This window comes from Hipposideros armiger, unplaced genomic scaffold (genome assembly GCF_001890085.2).
Source record: "Hipposideros armiger isolate ML-2016 unplaced genomic scaffold, ASM189008v1 scaffold_48, whole genome shotgun sequence".
In the NCBI taxonomy this organism is placed as follows: domain Eukaryota; kingdom Metazoa; phylum Chordata; class Mammalia; order Chiroptera; family Hipposideridae; genus Hipposideros; species Hipposideros armiger.
In genome coordinates, this window is record NW_017731398.1 from 593280 (window position 1) to 618863 (window position 25584).

The 25584-nt window shown below is 52.7% G+C and overlaps 1 protein-coding gene across 9 annotated transcripts in view; it reads left to right on the forward strand.

The window, feature by feature from the left end:
* The window catches only part of ZNF710 (zinc finger protein 710), a 68411-nt gene that overhangs the window by 33990 nt on the left and 8837 nt on the right, over positions 1-25584 (forward strand). For 5 of the 9 annotated variants that reach the window (XM_019640024.1, XM_019640021.1, XR_002123718.1 and 2 more), the window contains one exon: positions 23675-25163. In XM_019640024.1, coding sequence (XP_019495569.1) covers positions 23703-25163 — 1461 coding nt within the window. In that variant the 5' untranslated portion in view covers positions 23675-23702. Of the gene's footprint in view, positions 1-7179; positions 7198-11357; positions 12566-23674; positions 25164-25584 lie in introns of those variants that run through there. The other 4 variants (XM_019640023.1, XM_019640025.1, XM_019640026.1 and 1 more) reach the window with 4 other exon arrangements.

The following is a 25584-nucleotide window of genomic DNA, read 5'->3' on the forward strand; positions in this document are numbered from 1 at the left end:
AACTTGGGCCAGTGAAGCAACGTCCTTCACAACTAGACTGAAGAACAAAAGGAGAGCAACTTGTCTGTTCCCCTTCCCCCAATTCCCCAGCACTGTTCCCATCCCCCCAATTACCCAATAAAAATCTTTTTAAAAAAAGTTTAGAAATTTTTAGAGTCATCAAAAAATTCAAGACCTTTGACTATGTGTGGAGTGCTATGAGAATTCTACAGAGCAATTGAAAGCCTGGGAGGAAAGATTTTATTATAAGACCCCTATAGGGTTAATGTTTTAATTCTATCAAGATTTTCTATATATCTGTTTTACAATCAAGATTTAAACTTGAAGACAAAGTAAACAGACAATATAATGAGCTAGTAAATACCTGACCTAAAGAAATGCTGGTGGCCAGATACCAGGTCAATTCACTATATGACAGTTACTATACTGAATTAAGATTTGTTGAACATATAAATGAATACAAGTTTTTAAAGTATTATTTAAGCTTTGAAATTAGCAAGAGGTTTTTTTTTTCAAGGTTTTATGAAAAATTGCAAATATGTGGAAAAGTTGAAAGAACGGTAAAGTCTCATACATCCATGACTAGATATAAAAGAGACTAATACTTGCCATATTTGTGTCATCTGGACATGTATATATATTTTTTTCCTGGCTCATTTTGAAGTAAGTTGCAGAACACATGTCACTTCTCCCCTGAATACTTGAGCTTGCAAATCCTAAATCTCCCAGAATTTAGCAAATAGTTCAGAGGGCTTGGGAAGCTACTGCACAGTGACCCAAGGGTACCTTTGCCGATAGTCCTCGTCCTTGGGTCACAGTCATGACCCTCTAAGGTCATGAAAAAAAGTGCACACTGATTGACTATCAGGCCCTGTGTTGGGTGTTTTCCTGATGGACTCCTGTTTAATCCTCTCCACAACTGTATAAAGGAAGCATTATGCCTGTTTTGGGGGAAGTTGAAGTTCAAAGAGGTTAAGTAACTTGCCCAGGTTCACACAGTGGCATTATTCAACCCAGGCCTATCTGCCACCATCACATTACACAATATTTGTCTCTTCGTCTTCTCTCTGCATGAATGCATGATGGCATTTCCTGAGCAGTGTGGACAAATTAGAAGCAACCTGAATATTCTTCATTGCAAGAATGGGCAGGTAGACATGGTGACCTTTCCACACCTGTGAATTCCTGTGTTTATGAACATGATTATTGATTATGAACAAGCAACATGGGAAATGGCTTGTGTTGTCCAGCAGGACACCAGATTGTGCACACGATGGTCAAAACCTCTTCCTGAAGAGGGCCAGGAAGGAATAGGTGAGACGCGGTTGGGTTAGGGTAAGAAGGAGTATTCTTTTATTTTTCTCTTCCATCTTTTTCAAACTCTTTGCAATGGGTGGCTTTATTAATTTTGTAATAGAATTTTTTAATCAAAAAAAGCACTTTATACCCACATTACAGTTTTCTAAGCTCGTGAGGGGGAAGACTCTGCTCTGTTTATTGCTGTTCTTTTAGTTTTCAATGCACAGCCCCACGCCTGGCATACTATGGATGTAATAAAGGTGTTAGACAAGTGGCCACCGGGAAACCTCTCAAACGGGCTTGGCCCGGGACCGTGTTTGCAGAGAGCTTCCGTCAGCTGGTCTGCCCAAGAGCAGGCACTGGCCAGGTGTGGGTCATGGGGGGTGTCGTGGGGTAAGGTATTTGTAAGGTGGTGAGCTTTCCTGTTCCAACCAAGGGGGCCTACCATTGTGTAGGGGCCATCCTGGCCATTTAGCATCACCGGGGCGTTTCGTGCATAAGAACCATGTGGAATAGACAAACTCTAACTGGTATGGAAACAGATTTTGATGTCATTCTCAGACTTTCAAAACTGATGATTATATGAGCAGTTATTATTTACTGAGAGCTTGCGAGAGGCCAGGCTAAGTGCATTTACAAAACCATTCCCATTCCCATTTAATTTTGACAACCATGAGAATTAGCAACTATCATCTCTGTTTCACAGATGAGGAAACTGACACACAGAGGAAAGAGGCATGAGTTCCAGGGCAAACCTTGGTTGGTTTTGCTGAGAACTTGACTTTCAGCAAATCACAAGCCTTCTGGGCTTTTAATCTCCTAGAACAACAGTTGGCTTTGATGGAGTGTTTGCTATGTGCCAGGCCCAGCTGAGTGGAGAATGTGAGTCTACTTTCAATAAACAAACAAACAAACAAACAAACAAACTGGATTTCTTCCACTGGTCTTTCTATGCCAGGGCTTTACACAGCACATGCTCCAGTGGAAGAAACCCAGTTGTTTTCTTTGGGCTTGTCTTACTTTTCCAAGACCAAATTTTTGAGCCACTGGTTGCATCCCATTACTCCCGGTACTTATGCATTAGGGGTCTGTGCAGTGGCCACACCAATTGTTATTCCCTGCTGGGGAGAGCTTGTCAAAATACAGTTCCCAGTGTCCAGCCCCAAACCCACTGGATCTGCAGAAGAACCACGAGTTCATCTTAGATTAACCTCAGGTGATTCTTAGCTGCCGGTCTTGTTGTGATCAACTTGAGCCAACTGTGAACTGTTACAGTGGCCTTTTTCTCCTGAGATGACACCTGCAAAAGCTTGACCTGGTACAAACCAAAGCCCGTTTTCATTTGGAAGACCCCAGCAGCTTTATGAATGTGGTAAGCATTGCAAATGTTATACTCTACACTGAGCACTTGAATTTCTCATTGACAGATCATTCTCTACAAACCTCAGCTCCCTGGAGCTCAGCAGGCCATGTGTAGTTGAACGTAAATTCCAGGAACACTTAAGAAACTTAAATGTATTATTTTCTGTTTTTAAGAGGGAGGAGAGGCAGGTGGGATGACTGTGGAAAATTAAACACCCCCAAAAAGCAGCAATTAAGAATGCATGTTTGAAATATTAAGAAAAAGCAAATTTGAGTCTTGCTTGCCTATGAGTAGAATGTACATCTAAGAGGAAATATATACATCTGCATTTAAAACTCTTAAGTTTATAAGCACTGTCATACATCCTGAGGCCAATAGCACACTCAAGTACGGGTCATGAGCCGAATCTGTTCTGTATGGTGTTAGCCCAGCCAAGAGGAGCTAAGTATGGAAATGGAGAATGAAGAGACTTTTACAGTGTGACATTGCCATAACAATACCCAAGTAGGTGATTGGCAGCAGCGTCTTGAACAGGGTGTGGACCGTGTCATTGACCTCATGTGGCCAGTGGCAGGACCAAGAGCTGCCTGTTAGTGTTAGTTCTTCGAGGGAGTCAAATAAAACTGATCCTCCCCTGCAGGGAGTTTGAGAAGCGCTGGGCGTGTTGAAAGTGTTGAGAGTTTGCAGTGGGAAAAGAGTTGGGGGAGAAGTGGAAAACTTCACACCCCAACCCTCAATCCCGATAGGCCAGTTCATGCAGAGGGGCGGTCGGCTGCCATGCCAACTGGCTACTTTATTAGAAGCCCCTCCACTTGTCCCAGAGGATTTGTTTGAACCCAGGTTCGGGAGCCTGTGGGAGAGATTTGTTGGTCCATGGTGGAGCAAGGTGGTTTAAGAGATAGCCTTCGGAGCCTGGCCAGGCCTGGCTTTGAACACTTGGGCACTTCCTGCTTGTGGCCTGGTCCACTCACTTTCCTTCTTCGTGCCTCAGAGTTTAGAAAATGGGGAATGACAGTCTCTCCTGGAAGGGCTCCCCTGAGACACAGGAATGAGATAACACAGGCAAGGGGCTGCACATACCACCTGCTCTGGGGAAAGGAGGATTTGTTGTGTTGCTTTGTCTACATTATTTGAAAGAGTAGATTGCATTGTGGGTCTCCAGGAAGTTTTGAGCTGCCCTCCCTTTTCCGAATTCCTGTGTGTGTGTGTGTGTGTGTGTTCGTTCGTGTGTGTTCTGTGCCGTGGTGGTGCTGGCTGGTGGTGGGGTTGTCAGGAAACAGCCATCAGTTTCCTGCTGATTAACTCAGTTCCTGGAGGGTCCTCCCTAGCAGTAAGGGAGGCCTGGCCTCCTGCCTCACCAGATTAAGCTCCTGGCCCCTGTCTTCCCTAAGAGGCCTGCCTGTCCTCCCACTACCCTAGGGCCCAGGACCCCCTCAGAGGCCTGCTGATCCTGGCTCTGTTCTGGCCATGGGTGGGGCGCCCAGGTTCCAACTTCCTCTGGTTTTGCCTGCAGGTGTGTTTCCTTTTGCACACCTGGCACCTGTGGGAACTGAGGCTTCTTCCAAGTGGCCCCTTGAGTTGGACCTAAGAGGTTTTGATCTGAACTGTAAGCCCTTGGGCATGATGCTTTTAGGATCTGCTGTGCCTTTACAGGAGGCCTGATGGCAGGGGCCCCATAAAGGAGCCCAGGCCAGGGCAGAAGACCCCAAGGTTTCCCTGCTGGTGGAAGGCGTCTGGATGGCCTCTGTCTTTGGTCTTCAGAAGGGAGGTTCTAATAGGGGGTGAGGCCAGTATAGTGTTGGGATTTGGGGTCCCTAGCCTGCACCTTGGCCCTTGAGTGAAGGACCGCAGAGAAGGGGAGCACCGCTGGCACAGGGGGCTAGGCTTAGCATGGCCACGAGGCCGTGGTCTTGGTCCCAAATACCCCAGCTCTCTGACGGCGGGGTGCCAGTGATGAACTGAGGCTCAGATGCTTTGGCTCCCTCAGACATGGCATCTCCTCTCTGCACAGAGGAGCCCAGCCGCTCAAGGACACACGGACCCTGATGCCTCCAGGTCTCCCAGGACTGGGCGGGTGTCATTGGGCTGGCTCAGGCCTCAGCACGACCCATGCGTCCTGCACAGGGACACGGCCGGGACCATATTGTGCTGTGTGTGGAGACCCTCACAAGCTCCTTGAATTATTACACTTCGCAGCACATGCACAGCTCCTCACGCATGCCATCCAAGTCGGGCCCATCTCTTTCTTGAGCTGGGATGGGAAGCCCTGTACTTGCTCAGACCTAATGGCTGAGTCAACAAGGCCGGGATGCGTATTTGGTTAGCAAACAGGGAGCAGCGCCTTCCTGCTCTTGGCTTTCTAGCAAAATGTCCTCTGGAAAGGTCAGCCGGGACTGGCTATATAATATGCAGGGTCTGGTGCAAAATGAAAACGAGAGCCCCTTGTTTGAAAATGAGTAAGAATTTCAAGATGGTGACAGCAGAGGGATGAAACCAAGGCGGCCTGTCCTCAGGCTGGGCCCCAGGGGACTCCACCCTGAGCGCAGCATTTCCCAGGCTTCTAAAGTCCCGGTGCTTCCGTGGGTGGTAAAATTGGGCTTCTCTGGTAGAAGAGGGACTTTACACCCAAACCAGCTGCCGTCTGAGACATGCTCTCCCCACAGGCAGCTTTCCTCAAGGGTTAGAATGACTTCAACTTCTTCCTTCTGTCCTTCTGCCTTTCTCTGTCAACTCAGAAAGCTCTGAGACCCTCCCTCCCTCCCATTCCTTCTCCTTTCTTTCTTCCCCTCCATCTTTGCTGCCCTCCCCCCACCTCTGGTTTCTCTCTTCCTCTTTCCATTGTGTTTATTGGGGGAAAACCCTTCTCGTGTTTGGTGTGTCACATTTTCCAGCCGTTCGTTTGGTGCTGTTTGATTTTCATGTCCCTGTGAATGACACGAACGAGATTGCTCCTTGGATTTCCAAAGCCCCTTGCTGAAGTGACTCAAGCAAACACCTTCCCCCCACCGAGGGATGGCCCCTCAGTGGCCTCTGGCTCTGTCCAGATGGTCTCTGCCCATTGGGAGCCTGGAATGAATCCTCATTGTTAGCGTTTGTCACTCACCACCTCCTCCCCACATTCAGCTGTCAGCCCTCCTGGCCACAGTGGGAAGAAAGCCGGCTCCATTCTTCCATGTGACACCCCCATGAGCCCTGGTGACAGACCTGGCCATAGTTCCCAAAGATAGTGGCTTCCATGGCTTCCATGAAGGCCTGGGTGTGTGAAGGGGTTAAGGAGATAAGTGCCATGTGACACTGTCCTGCCTTCCCTCACCCTCTCCACAGTCACCAGAGGATTTTCCCAGCAGCCATACTTCCTTGCCTAACACCCTCCTCTGTTTCCCGAGCCTGAGAATGGCACCCAGACACTCTGTGTGTGAACCTCAAGACCCTGCCCTCCTGGAGAGGCAGGCAGCCAGGGTTGCTAAAGAGACACTTGAGCCGCACCTTAAAGGATGGAAGAGGTTTGGAAGGTGGAGAGAAGGAGAGGGAGCGTTATAAGGAAGGGATGGCCCAGAGCAGATGGAAGGTGGGAGTCGGGAATGGCTGGGGAGGAGGAACAGTGGAACCGGGCTAAGAGCCTGGCTCTGCTCTGAGAACCTGGTCCCTTGGAGTCACTGGGTGGGCACATCGTGGTTGTTTGCATTTGCTCCCCCAAGGCCACAGGTCCAGGTTCCCTAGGAGGCTTTAGGAAGGTGACAGGAGCCAGGTGCCTGCCCTGCCTGCAGCAGGAATGCACTGCGCCTTTTCTCTGTTGACGGGAAGGGTGCCTTGCTCGGTCAGCCCTGAGCCCCTGGCCAGAATGAACTAAGGGCGCACGAAGCAGAGATGGGGCTCCTACCTAGGAAGTCCGCTGAAAGGGACCTTGTTCCGAAGGAGAAACTGAGTCTTGATGACCAGGGAGCACATCACTTTCTGCATTGGGCCTCTTGGTAACAAACCAAAGATTAGCCCACCCAATGCAAAACACAAGCCACAACTTGCCTGCAATGGTCTGTTTTCTCATAAACGTCTTATTTTGAAAATGTCAAGCGTAACAGAAAAGCTGAAAAACCTTCATCTAGGTTCTTCGGTTGTCACCATTTTGCCACGTTTACTTTATCTTGCTCTCTTTGGAATGGTTTTGCTGAATCATTTGAAAGTGGATTACAGGTGGCATGATGGTTCACCCCTAAATATGTCAGCAGGTATCTTTGAGGACCAAGGACTTCCCTCTACAGAACTACAATACCATCCTCACACCTAAAAAATTACCATTATTCAATAATACCCATGTCGTCTAATATACAGTCCCATTCAGATGTCCTCAATAGTCTTCCAAAAAATGTTTTTAGGCTCATTTCCTGGTCCAAAAGGCTCACGAATTACATTTGGTTGTTGTGTTTACTTAATCTAGAACAGTCCCACTGCTTTGTATGTTCGCGTGTGACATTGACTTTGAAGAGTCCGGGCAGGCCAGCTGTCTTATAGAATGGATCCTGGCTTTGTCTGATTGAGTAAGTTCAAGTTAAGTTTGCATAGTTTTGAAACTCGCCTGATGATTGCTTCATTGTGTCTAAAAAAATCCTAAAGCAAAAGGCATAGTTGAGGGTATCTCCTTTGTCCCCTATCCCTGAGCGAGTCCTGGGTGTCCTGTCCAGCCACCAAGAAAAAGGTGTGTGTGTGGGAGGGAAGGGTAGTAGCATTATAGTATATTTATACAGTGTTTCAGCAAACGGAAGATTGTTTCCCTTGATCCACAGCAAGCCAAGCCTGGCTGGGCAGGCGTTCTCTTCATTTAGTGGATGGGTTCTGAGAAGCTGAGTGTGTGCCCAAGTCCACGGCATTAGGCAGAACCAGACCAGAGCCCAGCCTTTCTGACCCACCTCTGGGTTCCCTGCAGCCACCGCACGCAGAGGCAGCTAGAAGAGGGGGCAGAGTTGATGCCTTTGCTGTACTTGCCCCAGGACTGGGTAAATTACAGGCTGGCATCACCAAACCTCAGCCCTGGGCCCAACACGCACTCCCTGAGTGCTGGCATGAGAACACTGATTTTGCTCCAATGTGACCTAACCTGCCTGGGTGACTCCCGAGTCATGGTTAATGAGTTTAGTTACTGAACTGTGTCCTGAGGTGTTGGAATGGCTCCCCTACCCTGAATGGTCCCAGGCTGCCACTTGGTCATTTTTCATCCTGCGCCCTTGCCGTCAGCTGTCACAGCTTCCAGCACCCCTTCCACCTCCATGCTCCTAATTTGCATCTTGCATCTGCTGTGGCCTAGGAAGCCACATAAACAAGCTTGTTAGTACTGAGTCCCAAGGCTGCGCGTGAGGGGCTCTGTCCATGGAGGCAAGAGTGATGTGACTGCAGGGCATCTTTTGGAGACACCCCTGTCAAACTTACTTCTGGGCTTTTTGGTACAATACTCCCCTGCTCTTAGGGGAACTTGAGGTTGCCAGAGAAGAGACTTCTGCACAAGTGGGGTGTTGCTGTTGCCATGTTTCAGGTTCAGTAGGCCTAGAAAAGACCATAACATCCAGCAAAAGTGTCTCGTAGAAACAGTGAGCATGTGTGTGCGAGTGCCAACAGGGGGGCACTTTGGGTGTGGTGGTCACAACACTGAGTGGCTGTGCAAACTCGGGCTGGGGCTATGAGGGGTCACAGGGCATGCTGCCTTTGCCTGGTCGTCTGTATTAATACACCCTCACCCCCATAATTCCTTAGGATCTGCGCCCTCGCATGAGAGCACTGGGCAGCAGCACTCCTGGTCTCCCAGGGAAGTGCTTCGGATCTTGTTGATAAAGCCACGTGCCAATATTCTACAGGCTTTCCCCCCAAGGTAATTTTCCTCCATTCTCTTCCCACTAACTGTGTTCCCTTGGGCAGGACCCTGATGAATTCTGTTCTTTCTGAGAGATTTCTATCCTCATAAACGTACAAGCATGGCACCCTTTCTCTCTCTCAGCAGAGGACTTCAAGGAGTTCAGAGTCAGTTATTGTTCTTACCAGGTTAGTGTCTATCTCTAATTCTTCCCAGTACACCAGAAAGATCAAGGAACTGTCTATCAGATGTTTTATCTATTAGTTCAATGATCAATTCCATTTTTTTTTTCTAGACACTGGGGTATCTCACCAGCGAATTTCTTTAAAGCTTTTTCAAAACAAATTGAAATTTAATTCATTTTAATATATAGTTGACCATTGAATAATACGGGTTTGGACTGTGTGAGTTCACTTAGTACATGGATGTTTCTCAATTGACAATTTGAAAAAACTTGCAGATGAACCGTATGGCCTAACACAGATGCTGGAAACTTACGGTATCGATAAATGCGTATAGTACTATCAACGTATTTTCTCTTCCTTATGATTTCCCAATAACATTTTTTTCTCTAGCTTACTTTATTGTAAGAATACAATACATAATTCAGATAATGTACAAAATATGTGTTAATCCACTGTTTTGTTATTGGTAAGGCTTCTGGTCAACAGTAGGCTATTAGTAGGTAAGTTGTTTTTTTTTGGGGGGGGCGGTATCAAAAGTTGTACGTGGATTTTTGACTATGTATGGGGTCAGTGCCCTGAACCCTTGTGTTGGTCAACGATCAATTGTATTAAAATATCTTTACATCTCCCCTGAAAAGGCTTTCCTGACCCCCCAGGTCCCCAAGGTTTCCCCTCCTCTGAGCCCCCAAAGGCCCCTGTTATCATCCTCAGAGCCCTGAGCACCCTAAATTGTAATCACTTATTTTCTTGCCAATTGCCGCCCCCACAACCGAGAGCTCCTGAGGGCAGGGTTGGTTCTCGCTCACCCCTAGGAATTCACAGGAGTTGGCCAGCGTATAGCAGGGCTCAATAAATATTTGCTGGAATTTGCATTGATTGGAGTGAAATGCAAGAGTGATTATACGCCCTCAGTAGTTCAGTGACATTTCTGACCCTATGTTCCTTTGCATCTCCACGTGTCCCTTCTCTCAGCTTCCTTGTTGGGTTTGGAGGCCCATCTGGGCCTGCTCCAACTCAATAACCGCCTTTCCCAGAGGAAAGGGCTTTCTTTCCCAGATCTGTGGTGCACTCCACCTGCATCCCCCACAAGATGGGCCTCAAGTATCGCAGGGCCTCAGGCTGGCCCTCCTCACTTTATAATCCCAGCCCGCGCCGTTGAGCTTGGCACAGACTGATGATGGCTCAGTAGAGGAGTGAAGTTGAGGCTCGCTCAGTCAATCAATCAATCAATCAGTAAATCAATTAGTCAGCCTTCTTCCACTCTGTACCTAGGCCCTTCTCATTACCCAGTGTTTGGGTGATCGGAAGGGAAAAGAAACGCCTGAATAAAGGTGACCCCATGTCAGGTTTCGTCATGACCCGCCAAGTATTGAAAGGCAGGAGGAGCAAGACAAAGGGGACAAAGGGGGACCAGGGACGTTCAGCTGGGATCTCAGAGGGACGCCTTGGGAGACATTTGGTCACTAGACTGAGGGCTGTGTGGGCAGAGGCCATCATGTGCCCTGCCCCAGCTCACGGGAATTACCCAGTGACGACTGATGTCTGACGGCAGGAAGGAGGAAAGAATAGAAGTCCAAATCCAGGCCTGCCCTGAAAGAGGGACTTGGGGTTCTCTGGGTCACCTCTCTGCCTTGTACTCGTTGGGTCGTAGCTAACTCAGGGAAGTGCAGATCTGTGATGTGACAACAAGCGTCAGTGCCCACAGAGGCCCCTCCCTTGGAAGGACACTGATCCGACAGTTGGCAACCAGTGAAAACGACCAACCCACCCTCTCACCTTCCTGGACCGAGGGCCTGGCCTGAGCAGGCAGCCAGGTTTCCTTGGAGCCGTCGCTGGAGAGGGCATCCCATCCCAGGCCCGTTAGAGTGTCATTCATTCCACATGTACCGAGTGCCTGCTGTCCGGCCCCACGGCTGGAGAACTGAGTGGACATGGCGCAGGCCGGCCTCACAGTCAGCACATCTGCCACACTCACAGCCTCCTCCTCTGTCCTCCTACCTGGGCTCTTGGCTGTCAGCCAGAGCAGGAAACCCTGGGGAGACCTTACCCACAGCGTCCCAGCTGGGGCTTTCTCTGCCTTGGCTCCCCCAGGGCCGATGGGAGGAAGCCACAGGCAGGCGGCCGCGGCCAGGGCAGGGGCGCCGACCCTGAAATAAAGCTGATGGCCACCGGCCTTTGCCCCCTGCTACCGAGAGGGAGCCCTTCTCTTGGAGATGTAGTGAATTTCGGGGGAAGCTTTTAAAGCAGCCCTTTGATGCTTCTCCAGTGGAACTGAATTTATTTTCTGTACTTTTCGGAATTAACTTGCAGTTCTCAGCCTCTCTCTCCCTCCCTCTCTCCCCAGAAAGGAGAGAAGGAGAAAAGAAGAAAGGGCCTGCATTGTCGCCGTGATTGGCACCTTCTGTGAATGAGGGGTCACTGCGCCAGGCTGCTCCTTTTCAAGCGCTCCGTTCTCCCCTGCCCGCTGTATTCACGCTGGAACGTTCTTTCTTTCAAAGCTTCTGTCTTTCTCTCCCCTTTGTGTCTCTGCTTTCCTTCCCTTAACTTTCCTGCCTTTCATTTTAAGCTCTCACCATCTCCCTCGGGGACCACTCCTCTCGCTCTCTTTTTTCCCCCTTTTCTTCTTCTTCTATTCAATTCCTTTTTTTTTTCCTTTTTGCCTCTTTTTTTTTTTTACTTCTTTTTTCTTTTTCTTTTTGAATAGTGCTTCTGTTTTCAAGGGACGGGATGAGTAGAGAAGTCGGTTTATTTGAGGAAGGGAGAATGGGAATGTTTGCATTTTCTCTCAGTGCTCTAACTAAATGTGTTAAAAAAAAAAATCACCACACTGGACGGTGGTTTCCTTTGGGCTCCTGCTTTGAGAGGGAGGGAAAAAGGTCTCTGCCAGATAAGAGGGGCCTTTTCATCATAGGTCAGGTGGTTCTCACTGAGAAACCCTGAATGGGTCACTGGCATGGTTGGCTGAAGGAATGGTGTTGCCACCTGCCAGATTCAGACATGGCCTTGGGGACAGTCTCCCTCTCTGCCTGGGCCCAGAGTGGCCTTGATGTGAGGGTGTTGGGGCTGACAGCGAAAGCCGGGTTCACACAAACGGCACCAGAAGTCTGGTGAGGCCCCTGTGACAGGGACAATGGCCGCACATTGGCTGGACCCAGAGTCCTGGAGAGGAGGCTGGATCAGCAAAAAGGAGAAAGCTGGGAGGGGCGATGGCTCCAAGGAGGCAAGCGATATGTGTTTAGACGGGTGATGACTGGATGAAAGGCTCGACATCGTGGGAATGGTACAGGGCCTGCGTAGAGGTGGGAGCCTCCAAGGGCAAGCCCTGCATCTCCCCATCTTCTGCCATATCCAGCACAGCCGGCGCATAGTAGGTGCCTCACAAATGTTGGTTGAAGTATGAATTGAATGTGTCCTTAGCAGATGTGGAGTGGATACAGCCCAGCACACAGCCAAGTAAACTGGAAAGCCCCATACAAAGGGGGGGGGGCCATCCCCTGCCCCCGCAGCACAGGGCATGGAGGGAAGGGGGCGATAATCCTCCCCAAGGAAAACTGGGGCAGGGTCCCAGCCACGTCTGTGCAGAAGGTAGAGGGACGAGTCAGCACCAGGCATGGAGGTGGCACAAGCACGGCAGGGCAGTGACCAAGCCAGACACAAAACAGGTGGGACGGTGAGCAGACTCATAGGCAGTGAGCGGGGCCAGGTGGAAGAAGACTGTGAGGGAAGCGGCTCTGAATCCCCTGGATCAGGAAACGTGTTGCGTACCGGCTGTGTGCAAGTTTGGAGGATGACACACGCTTCAGAGGAGGACATCCCAGAGTTCCAACGGGCTGGGAAGAAGGCTGTGTCCTCCCTCCGGGTCTGGGTGACTAGGACAAGGTGAGCTATGGGTAAAGGTGACAGGGAGTGTGATTACCTGGGGTAGGGAGGGTTGTATTCTAGGAGTTGCCCAGGGAAGCAGGAACCATCCCTGCTTTGTCTCCTTGAGTCACCACTGCGCTCTCTGGCCCTGTCTGCTTCTCAGACACCTGCTGGCAACCCCCCCCCCCCCCCGGAGCCTGCCAGGGCGGGCCTGGCTGCCTGTCAGGTTTTTCTGGTTTGGGCAAGAAACCTCCTTACACCCCATTAAGGCACCCACAGCCGCCCTGGCCTGGAGATGAAAGGGGCGTCTCCTGCTGTAAAGGCAGCTCGACTCCTGGCAGGGAGACTGGGGTCTGCAGTTTGAGAACAGCCTTCAGAAGGCAGACATGTTTCCTGGGCCCCCCACGTCCAGGGTGGCAGAGGACCTGGGGGTCGGCCCCCCTTCCAGAACTGGCATCAAGGAGCCTGGCTCCTCCATTAAGTAGCTTTGTGGCCCCAGGCACATTACCGAATGCTAATAATAGTAGCGCACAGGCTGCCAGCTTCTGCTGTGAGCACTTTGCATATTTTAACTCGTAAGGCACCACCCACACTTTTAACACGGAGAAAAAAAGTCACCCGGTTGAGAAGTGGCAAAGGTGAGATTTGAACTCTGCTCTTCAGATTCCTGAGTCTGGGCTCTATCCCAGTGCCTCTCATCCTGTTTTTGAAATTATTCTTTCAAATCCTTGCACGCCAATATTTTTATCAACCCCTGCCTGGATGTCACAATTATGGCAAGTTGCTTTGAAAGTTTCTAAATGCTACCCTCATCTGTGTGGAGGCAGTGACAAGGAGCACCGCCCTCAAGGTGTTGTTAACCTTCCCATGCTTCAGTTTCCTTAAATTAGATCAAGGGTGATGGTACTAATGCCAACCACACAGACAGTGGCCGCTATTAGACAATGCACTTACCGTTGGCACAGGCTGGCACTGTAGCTCTTGGGACAGCCGGACAGCCTGCTCACATCAGGACTTTGCCATCTGTGCAGTGGGAATGCAGGTGCTGGCACAGACCCAGCAGGGAGGACTCATTGGCAGTGTGCCAAGGAAGGGCTTTGTAAACTGTAGAGGGCTGTGCCCAGGTGAGCGGGCGTGCTTCTTTTCCTGCCTGGCCTGTCTTTCTGAGTCCCAGAGGAACTTGTGTGTCCCGCTGCACTTTGGCACCCAGATGAGGGCCCTGAGTGCTCCTGGGCCAGGACGCTGCCCACCGGTCCTTGGCACAGTGTAGCTGGGCAAACAGGGGCTTCCACCCCTCCCGTGGGTCCTGCCTGTCAGCTCACTGTATGAAGGTCTTGATTGTTAGGTGACCAGGGAAAAAATGGATTTGCGCGTCGTTCCTGCTTGCCGCCGCGTACAGCCTGTATGGGCATGTGTGTGTGTGTGTGTGTGTGTGTGTGTGTGTGTGTGATGTCTGTGTGTGTACACTGTCAGCCTAAATGTTTCACCAGCTGTCCCTCCCCCCAGGAGATACACAGAGGCATTACGTGAATGAGAGAGGCATTCTTGACTCCTCTCCTGGCATAAATCCGTACTCGAGTTGGGTGTGTGGGTGACTGCAAAATAAATGTTGATTACGGCAGCCACGGCTTCAGGAGGCAGTGGCTGCCAGGGGCTCTGCCGAGAGGGAGGCCTGGGATGAATCACGCTGGCTGCTGGGAGAGAGGGGAGGGCTCTGTGCCCAGGCCACACTCCTCACCCCGCTCGTTAGTCGGCACCTTCTCTGTCTGCTGCTCTTCTGTCTTTCTGTCCCCCTCCTGTGCCTCCAGCCTGGGCAAGCCCTCTCCATCTCCCGCTGCATCTATTGGGGGAAGGGGTTCCCAGCCAGGCTCTCCCATCTCTAGGCCTTCCGCTCCCCTCCGCCCGACCTTGGTATACTGAACACCACCCATCACACTCCTTGAGCTAACCTTCCAACAACTCCGGGAAGTGGGAACCATAATCCCGTACCCATATGGGGAGACCGAGGCACACACAAACCAACACGTTGGGGTGGGCCCGGACGCCAGAGCCCATGCTCTAAGCCTCTGTTGCCTTCCAAGTACCAGTTTACATGGAAGATTGTTCCTGACCCCTTAGGCTTACAAAGAAAAAACAAAAGCGAAGCGACTTTGTCCTCTTGTGGTACCCCACACGTTTAGTGCTTATTTCCTGTCTGGTATTTGGCTCTGCCGTTTCGTGGTTCTCAGTCTTGTCTCTCTAACCAAACTGTGAGGTTCCTGAGAATAGGGAAGCTTTGGGTCCCACCAGCAGCCACCACCAGCCTGGCCCATGGAGTGAATGATGATAGAAATAATAATAATAATAATAACAACTCCCAGTTACAGAGTTCTTACTATGCACCAAGCTTGTTAATTCCCTTCCCTCCTTTATATTAAAAGCACAAGCATTTAAGTTAGACCCAAGAATGAAACCCACACTCCACCTTGTCTCTGGTGTGTCTGTGACCTTGATTAGGCCACGCAACTCGCCTGTGCCTTGGTTTCCCTTCCTTCTCTGTAAAGTGGGTTTTCTTTTCAAGATCCCACATTTTCTTATCCCCGATCTCATTGGGTACAAGCCTGGCCTGAAGGAAGGGCTCAATCCTTGGTAGATCCGTTTCATATCACTACCCCCATATTACAGACAAGGAAACCGAGTCCCAGGGAGGTTGAGGGACTTGCCAAAGGCTGCACAGAACATGAGTGGCAGAGCTGGGGTTGTAGGGTGAGCCCTGCCAGACTGAGAGCCGTGTTCCTCTCTCCTTTGCGAAGTGGGAGGCTGTCCTTCCCTTCACTGCCCCCCATCTCTGCCTCCTTAAGGTCCTGCCTGTGGGGTTTCTGAGGTGCTAAGCCAGCCTTTTAGGGGAGCAGTAGAGCTGTCGTGTCATTGGCACTTCTGTGGGCTCAGCAGGCCTGGCCCTTGGGCTGTGCAAGTGGCACCAGAGGGACAGGCCGGGAGCTGCTCTAGTGGGATCTTTGGGACCCAGGACTTGAGGGCAGGAGAGCTCTCAAGTGGGTGCTTCCTTTTCTCAAAGACAATTTAGGATCATGGGAAAGAGTGAATTTTAAAGAATGGATGCGTCTCACCCTCCTGTCCGGAGTGAGAGGAGCTGGGTACATTGTGCAGCCGCTATGTGCTGTGGCCCACGGGTCAGGCCCTCATTCACACAAGGCAGGGTGGAGCCCAGAGGAGGCAGCGTGTGTGTGTGTGTGTGTGTGTGTGTGTGTGTGTGTGTGTGTGTGTGTGTGTGTGTGTGGAGGGGGGTGCCTCTCTCCTGAACTGCAGTGAATTCCTGCTGGGGCAGCACTGAGGAAGGTTCCTGCACCTGGCTCATCCCACACTTGAGGTCCTGCTTTGGCTTCATCCTGAGGGTGCTTCCCGCAGTGGATCCCTCAGCCCAGCCTCAGGGAGGCAGGGCCAAGTCCCCTAGGGTGCCTCCCACCTGTAGTTTTCTTCCTCCCTTTGGAAGGTGAGGTCAGTAAAGAGCCTGCATGGAGGCAGGCAGGGGGTCCCTTCTGGGATTTGTCTGAGCCTGACCCTTGGAGGTGACCCAAGAGAAAGACGGCTTGCACTGAACTATAGAAGCCAGGGTTGATGAAAGGGGGTTTCTTTTCCCTCCTTCCTTCCTTTTTTTCTTTTTTCTTCTTCCTCTTCTTCTTTTTTTGTAAGCCAGAGATAAATAAATGTAGCCCTGAGATGACAAGAGAACATTGAAGGAGATAAAAGGAGAGTAAAAGGGAGCGAGAGACCAGAAGCAAAGGACAGAGGGGGACTGGGACTATATACATTGCCATGAGGGAAGAGATGAAAGAGGAAAGAAAGAGATGGGAGCGCAGGACCGAGTGGCAGAGTGGAGGATGGGGTTGCCACGGAAACGGAAGGAGGGGAGGAATGGAGGGAGAAGAAGATGGGATGGAGAAGGCTGAGGGCTCAGCATGGGAGGGGCCTGAGGCAGGCTCGGTGTGGAGCAAAGACAGCCAGGAGGGGGCTCCCAGGGCTGAATGAGGCCCCAGTGCGGGGAAACTGAGGTCGGCAGGGGCAGAGCGCACAACCCAGAGAGCCCGTCTGCGCCGGGAGCCGGCAGGGTGGAGAGAGCTGGGCCTGAGCCCTGGCTTAGCAGCTGGGCTCTGCTCCCCCAGCCTGCAGGGCCTGCCTCTCTCCAAGCCTCAGCCTCCACACCTGTGACATGGACGTGGTGCTCCCTACCCCAGAGGACTGCCTGGAAGCCTAGAGGTGGCATGTGCTCATCCCAGGACCTGACCAAGTTCGAGCCCAGTAAATGCTCCCGGCAGTTCTTCACAGTGACTCTTATTTTGTTTGGTTTTCCCTGTTAGATGAAGCTGGTGATCTCTGGGTCCAGCGGAGTGCATCTACATGGGGAGATAGATGTGCTTTTTTTGCTTCTGGGACGGGAGGAAAGACACGGAGCCTTCCAAAAGCATGAGGCCTGCTATCTCTTCTCCCCCTGGGAACAGGCACTGGTCCTAGAGCAGAAGTAAAGGAGGTCCAGAGGGTGTAGGGTGGACAGTGCTCAGAGCTCCTAGGCTGAGCCCCTGGGGACTCTGCCAGAGCAAGACCTTTCTCTGTGTGGCGTGGAGGTCACCCTGGAGAGGAAGCAGGACTGTCCTGGGGGAGAAGGGCACAGCATGTGTAGAACTCTCAGGCAACGGTTTCCCCCAGAGTCTCATTCATGCTAGGCCCTTTGAAGACTGCACTTCTTCCCTTTCCCTTTCCTTCCTCTACCATCCTTCTCTTAGGAGCCCCTCTGTCCCCCGACAGCCACTGCCCTCCAGGGTGGGCCGTCGTGGGGAAGATGACCCCTTAAACAGATACGATTGTGAATCAGTGTGATTGTATCAGGGCTCTCCAGAGAAACAGCAGGCTCTCCAGTAGGATATATACAGAGAGAGAGATTTATTTTAAGGAATTGGCTCACGCGATTGTGGGGGCTGGCAAGTCCGAAATCTGCAGGGGAAATCTGCAGGGCAGGCTGGAAACGCAGGCAGGGTTTCTGTGATACTGTCTTGAGGCAGAATTCCTTCTTCTCTGGGAAACTTCCGTTTTTCTCTTAAGGCTTCAACCGATTGGATGAGACCTGCCCACCTTGTGTAGGGTAATCTGCTTTACTGGGAGTCGACTGATTGTAGAGGTTAATCACGTCTACAGGATAGCTCAGAGCAACACCTAGATTAGTGTTTCACCAAACAACTGGGCACCACAGCCTAACCAAGTCCATACATAAAATTAACCTGCATTCTCAGGCTGTGGAAGAGTCCCTCGTCCTGCCTGAGGGTGAGGATATTCACCCAGGGTGAGGGAAGGGCAATCCTGGCAGAGCAGTCAGCCTGTGCAAAGGCCCTGGGGTAGGAAACAGCCATGGAGGCAGGAGGCTCAATGGAGGGTCAGGTGGAGCCTGGCTGGGGAACCTCACCCTACAGGACAGGTGGCTCAGGATGGGCTTCTGGGCCTGCATTCCACTCCTTGCTTCACCATCTCACTGTGCGACCTGGGACCAGTTCCTTCCCCTCCCTGGGCCTCAGTTTCCTTATCTGGAAAAAGAGATGGCTGCGCACAGAGAGCGTCAGGCCCTCATGTGGTTTGTGGGTTGGTGGCACTGCACTGATGGATCAGCAGATCTGTCCCCAGAGGAAAGGGGAAGCTGAGGCAGAGAGAGAATCCTGTAAGGAAGAGGCGCACACACTTCCCCCTGGGCCACCTGCCCCCACCCTGACTGCCCTGTCCTCTACTGAGTCCAGCGCCCCGGGGTGCCGGCAGAAGTGAGACTGCAGCAAGGAGCCTGAGGTTTGCACAAGCCACCGGCTTTTGCTTTCGCTTCCTCTTCCTTTCTGGGGATGTGAGCAGGGTTTAATTTTAAGTCTTCAGTGAGCAGGACAGCAGAGGAAACAAAGTGGGTGGTTTTACTACAAGTTGAAATCCCAGGAGCGTGTCTTACAGCCACATACATACCTGGGACTTCTTTCTCCTCCTCGGGGCCCAGCTACCTGCCCTGCCCACTCCTGCGTCGCCTCCTCCGGACCCAGATCCTAGAGGGCTTGAGTGCCAGACCAAGGAGTGGGACCCTCCTCTGTCACTCTGCTGGGCCCTGACCTGCCTGTCCCAGGCCCCGGCCCCCTGCCCGTTTCAGCAGACCCCAGCCTGCACCTCCTACCTCCCAGAGATCTTGCTGCTGCAACTATTGACTGAGCCCACTCTGGGCAGCTCCCTGAGAGTGGCTACCTTATTTTTGCTCCCTACTGTGTCTGCACAACCAAGAACGGTACCCGCCACCTAGTAGGCACCAGAGAACGTGTGTTGAGTCGGTGAGTCCATTGCAGGACTAGTGATTCAAGGCCAGGATCAAAGGGCCAAGGGCAACCCTTTCCTCTCAGCAGCAGCCCGGGGCCCTGCGGAGCCTGTGTCAAGGAGCAGCCCGACATCTGCTAGCCCCTCAGAAATAGTCATCAAGTATCTCGATCACAGGGTGCTTGGTGACATTCCAAGGCTGGGCTGGCAGAAGCCCCAGAGCCTTCCTAGGTCTTCATTTGGTTTTTGAGAAGATACTGATGATTGGAGTTAGTCAGAGAATATAGCCAGGTGGTCACCAGGTCCTGTTGGTGCTTCCTTTAAAATGGTTCCTGTCCTGCCAGACCAGGCCCCAACTGCCTCCCACCCGAGTTCTGCCTCACTGTCCAGGGACCCTGGCCACCCAAGCTCTCCAACCCTCCTCTGCATGAAGGGGTTTCGGTGCGAAGCAAGGAGCTTTTAGAGCAGCATGGGATGAGAGGAGGTGCTGTCACATCCTGGGGAGGGGACCCTGGATGACAGGCAGGAAGGCCAAGGATTAACCCACCCTCAAGGGACCCATTTACAGATGAGGGAGCCGGCGACTTGTCCAGAGTCACACAGCAAGTCAGTCATGAATTCATTGGAGAAGTCTGTGTCAATTTTTACAGTAATAGATGCAGTCAGAGTGACAGTCTGGGTCCCTGCCTCGGGAGGTAAGGCCTCTGGCTGGGCCTCAGCACGTGTGCCTCTGGTCCCACCCCAGGGGCTGGCCTGGCCCTGAGGCCTAGGAGGGGGTGATGCTGAGTCCTGGGAAATAGGGCAGCCCTGGGCCTCTGGTGTCACCCACAGTTTCCTCCCCTCTCTCCGCCCTCCCCCTTCTGCTTTTGTTTCTTGGCTTCCACAGTTTCTCCCTCACACTCTCTCTCTCTCTCTGCTGCGGCCTGCCTTCCCCCCACTCCCAGCACAAGTCTTTAAACTACAATTAGGCAGCTCTTCTATTTCCCTGCCAATGCCATTTCCTTTCTCTCCACCCTGGGGTCGAGGGTGATCTGGTAGGAGGCCGAGCTGCATCCCTGCATCCGGACGGCCACCCTTCATCTCATAGCCGACGGGCAGTCTGAACTCTCCTTTCCCTTGGACACTGTGGAGAGAGAGCTTTTGTTCTGAGCCCGCAGCACTAGGGGTGGGGAGAGGCCTGCCCTGAGAAGGGAGGTGCCGCTGCAGGGAATCGCCCTGTCACACAGGTGGTGCGCCCAGGCAGGCTCTCCTCCTGCCCTGGGCAATCCCGTGCCAGGGCCTAAAACAAGAGGGTTGTAACTTGTGAGACGCAGCCAGAGAAGGGAGGAGTGGGGGACCAAAAAGATGGCCCAGGAGAAGGAGGAATAATGACACCGGTTACAGAGCCCCTGGCTTCCCACGAGTTGTTACTGTGTGTGACAGACAACACGCATGCGAAATGCAAGTGGATTAGATTCCCTCTGTCTCAACAAACAGAGCACTTCCCACACACACACACACACACACACACACACACACACACCCGCCTCCTGGCTGCACTGGTGAACAGGGCGGCATGGAAAACAGGCGTTCCTGCTGGCTCCTTGAAACCTGAGGGGAGCAGGGCAGCACCTGGGAGCTGAGGGGACCGGGCTCGGAGCCATGGCGTGACCCCCCAGGTCGCACAGATGATGAATCAGAGCTGCAGTTGTGGAGCCGGACGGGCCTGGTGCAGACCCAGCTCTGCCCTCACTGACAGGGCGCCCCGGAGCACGTTTCTTAGGCCTGGGATCCCTGGGCTGGGAAATGGGGTGCACACTACCCCCACCCCCGTGGGGTTGCTTTATGATTAGATGGCTTGCCTAGGACCTGGTGAGCACTCAATAATGGGAATCTAGCTCTTCCACTCATGTTTTTGGTTAGTTGTTGGCATCTCTGGGTCCCCCCCGACTTGGGCACAAACCCCTCGAAAGCAAGGCCTCTGGGAAGGTCCCCTTTGACACCCAGGCACAGGCTCCTGATACAGAAACAACTTCTCCAGTCCTCAGCCCAAAATTCAGCCTGTTCTCATAGGAGGGGATGCCTGGTGGGTGGGGTCCTGGTATGATTGTTAGGAGTGGCCCCTTTCAATCTTCGAAGGTCCGTCCTCATAGGGACAGTAAATTACAGACCCCCCTCCCTGGAGGGGACCACCCCAGACCTGGGCTCCGGCTCCCTCGGGCAGGTACTGGCTGAGTTTTTCAACAGCTCATCCGCTGATAGAGCAATGTTAACTATTTCTTTGCTTCTGTTCCCTTGAGGAGGTTGCCGGGGAGAGGGGTGGTGCCAGGTATTGGGGCCAAAGAGAAAGGGACAGGGAAAGGGATTAAACTTTACACTGACCTTCTCTTCTCATCTCATCTCATGCTGCATGAGTCCAGCGTGGAATAGAGCCTGTGTCAGGCAGCAGGAATAGAGACCTAGTTCCATAGAGATGTGGAAACTGAGGCTCAGGGCATGACAGGATGTGCCGGGACTACAGCAGGGCAAAGCCCGGATTTGAACTCAGAACCCAGGGTCAAGTCCCCAGCATAGGCTCCGCTGTGGAGGGTCAGTTCCTCCTCTCCCCGTCTCGCTGGACCCTGCCTTTGGGGAAGTCTAGAAAAAATGCTGAGCTTGTTCTGTGCTCAAACCCACAGCAGACACAAGGCCTGCCCAGGGTGCTGCTGGGCGCTGTGTCCGTCAGACAGGCTGCCGCAACCAGAGGCAGCAACATGTCCCCAGAGTGGCTGTGGTGGGCACAGCTTCTCCTGTGGGGACTTCATGAGGGCAGGGCCCCTGCCTCACCCACCTGCATCTCCAAAAAGCACAGGGCCTGACCCAGAGCCGGGATCTAGCAAATATTTGTTGCATGAATGAATGATTGAATGAATGACTTCCTTCTCGGTCCCTAGAGGTTGTCTGCAGAGTCACCCCAAACCTTTGATGAATTTGGGGCTCCAGAATGGAGAAATCGCTCAGCCTTGTGGCTTTCATCAGAAAAGGCTCCGCCCAGAGACCTGGGCAGACAATAATAGGGATTAATAATAGTGATTCTTTATATCTGGTGAAGGCTCTACAGTGAACGAAGCCCCTTCACCTGCGTTACCACCTGGGCTCTCCTTGGGGAGGGGTTTTCATCCTCATTAACTGAGTAAGCTGAGGTACAGAAGTAACTGAAGACTTTGCTTTGTCACGTGGAAGTGGCAGAGCTGGGACTTGAGGCCAAGCTGCCTGACTCCTAATTGAGTGCTCATGCCAAAAGGGGGGTGGGGTGGACTCTGGCTGACGTTTGGTTCCTCCAGCCTGTTCTAGATGGACTCGGAGCGCCGTGTCGGAGGTTTGTTCCATCTGACCCCTTCCAGAGAGCCTCACTTTAAGCTGAATAGTTTAATCTTTAGTGTCCGTTTCAAGGAGGCTACATTCCTGTCTAGGGTACTTTATATTTAGCCAGCTTCAGGAAGGGGAAGCTCTACTGGCCTGTGGGGGAAGGGAGACACCAGGCTGGAGCCGGTTTCCTGAGGAAGGGCCGCTGCTGGGCCTTGTGCCAACCATGGCCCGGGGAGGAGAGCAAGCGAGGCAGGCAGTAGCCGCCCCAGTAACGTCCTCCCCCTTCCTTATGGAGCTCCTCCGATGTGCTGGGAGCTGGGGGTTCAATCTTGAGTCTCCAGGTCAGAGAGGAGGCCCTCCCACATCCGGGCGCACTGCTCCTTGTGCCACCAGAGGGCACCAGGCCGGTGGGGAGTAGGGGAAGCCCCAGGAACAGGTGGAATTTGAGGGAAGCCTTGGGAGGCCCGTGGGAGGAGCCAGGAGCTCAGTGGGGTTGGGGAAAGGGTGCCAGGGGTGGGAGGCCCCATGTGCAAGGTGGGACGGCACAGAGGCTGGTGGGGCTGGAGCCCCTAGGAAGGCAGGATGCCCGTGCGCTTGGGGTTTGGACCTGGACAGGTGGGTGCACCTGTTAGATGTGAAGCCGGGAGCCAGTGCATTTATTTCAGACAGTTGCCTCAAACAGGTTAGACGTCACAGAGCCCTTCTTTCAAATCCGATCGTACGTGGAATTCCAGTGTACACATCAGGAAAAAAAACTCTGTTTCTAACCGGTGTAAATCTAGTATAACCTTTAGCTAGTCAAGACAATGACCTTTCGTGATGGACGCAGTCATTTAGCATGAGGGGTGGTAGGTGCGAGCTGCTGTCTAAGGCCGGCCTTGGCACCTAATTCATTTTTATATGTTGCCTTGTTTGTGCCCAATATATATTCTTTTACAAAACCAAAACACCTCATTCATATGGACGAGCCGTTACAAATGGTGACAGTTGTTGAACGCCTCACTGTACCGTCTCAAGGTCTGTGCAAAATTAATCACCTTGGCGACAAAGCTGAGGGGGGGCGGGGGCACTGAATGTGTTGGAATGAGGCGCACTGTATATACATTTGAGTAGATGGGCTTTCTAAAATCGAGTTTTGAAAATAGAAGCATCTTTATTTTTTGCAATTTCGAGTTTGTCTTCTAGGACGTGCAGAGAACCACTGAGGCAATTCAACCTCCCTGTTTTACAGATGGAAAGACTGAGGCCGGCAGGGGGGCAGGGCTTACCCAGGATCCCACAGTGAGATGGAGGAGATAGTCAGATACACAGAGGGTGTCACTGCCCCCCGTAATTACAAGCGTGTCCTGTTCCCAAGGCAGGAATAGAGAGACGTCAGGGACGGACACACCCAAAATTAGCCGAGTCCTTGCTGACTGTGTGTCTGTCTGGGAAGCAGGGAGCCCGCAGTCCTAATGTTCCCTTCTCCTCCCGCAGCAATGCCCTCCTAGCCAGCCGCCGAGGGATGGAGGGCTTCATGGACTCAGGGACACAGACTGATGCCGTGGTGGTGCTGTCCTTGGCTCAGGCTGCCGTGCTGGGCCTGGTCTCGGAAAATGAGCTCTTTGGAGCCACCATAAGCGCCGAAGCCTTCTACCCGGACCTGGGGCCTGAGCTTTCCGGGGCTTCCATGGGGGAGCCCGGTCCCCCGGGCCCCGATGTCTACCAGCTGGCCTGCAATGGGCGAGCCCTGGAGGAGCCGGCCGAGGAGGAGGTGCTGGAGGTGGAGGCGGCCTTCGAGAAGCACACCCGGCGGAAGACGCGGCCGCCCGTGCGGCTGGTGCCCAAGGTCAAGTTTGAGAAGGTGGAGGAGGAGGAGGAGCAGGAGGTCTACGAGGTGTCCGTGCCCGGCGACGACAAGGATGCAGGCCCAGCAGAGGCCCCCGCCGAGGTGGCCAGTGGTACCTGCGAGGCTCTGGTGCAGAGCAGCTCCGTCAAGATGATTGACCTCAGCGCCTTCAGCCGCAAGCCCCGGACGCTGCGGCCCCTGCCCCGACCCCCGAGGCCAGAGCTGGACGTGGCTCCCTATGACCCGCACTTCCCCGACCCGGCCCGGGATGGCTTCCCCGAGCCCAGCATGGCGCTGCCGGGGCCCGAGGCCTTGCCCACAGAGTGTGGTTTCGAGCCGCCCCACCTGGCTTCCCTGAACGACCCCGAGGCCCCCACCATGGAGTCCCCAGAGCCCATGAAGCCGGAGCAGGGCTTCGTGTGGCAGGAGGCAGGCGAGTTCGAGGCCGACGCGGCAGGCTCCACAGTGGAGCGCCACAAGAAGGCCCAGCTGGACCGGCTGGACATCAACGTGCAGATCGATGACTCCTACCTGGTGGAGGCAGGCGACCGCCAGAAGCGCTGGCAGTGCCGCATGTGTGAGAAGTCCTACACGTCCAAGTACAACCTGGTGACGCACATCCTGGGCCACAACGGCATCAAGCCCCACTCGTGCCCACACTGCAGCAAGCTCTTCAAGCAGCCCAGCCACCTGCAGACACACCTGCTGACGCACCAGGGTACCCGGCCCCACAAGTGCCAGGTGTGCCAGAAGGCCTTCACGCAGACCAGCCACCTCAAGCGCCACATGCTGCTGCACTCAGAGGTCAAGCCCTACAGCTGCCACTTCTGCGGCCGTGGCTTCGCCTACCCCAGCGAGCTCAAGGCCCACGAAGTGAAACACGAGAGCGGCCGCTGCCATGTCTGTGTCGAGTGCGGTCTGGACTTCTCCACCCTGACTCAGCTCAAGCGCCACCTGGCTTCCCACCAGGGCCCCACCCTCTACCAGTGCCTCGAGTGTGACAAGTCCTTCCACTACCGCAGCCAGCTGCAGAACCACATGCTCAAGCACCAAAACGTACGGCCCTTCGTGTGCACCGAGTGCGGCATGGAGTTCAGTCAGATTCACCACCTCAAGCAGCACTCGCTCACCCACAAGGTAAGGCTGCCGCCTTGTGCCTCCCTCCACCTGCCCCAGGGCCTTTGCCCAGGCCCGGGGCTCTGCCCTCTCCTCCTGTGCTTCACCCAGTGCTTCCCAAAGTACCGGATAAGATCCCCGAGGCCATAATATACATGGTATGCAGGTGATCATTTCTTATTTTTATAATTACATACTTATTTTGGTGAGTGTTAGAAAAAATATATACTGGAAATTTGTTGTTAAATATGAAAACCTGACTTATTTAAAACAATTTTTTTCTTTTTTGTATTATTAGTTTCAGGTGTAAAAAACATAATGATTAGACATTGACACCCCTCACAAGTGATAACCCCAACAATCTACTACCCGTGTGACAACCTCCATAGCTATTGCAATACCATTGACTATATTCCCTATGCTGTACTTTACATCCCGTGAT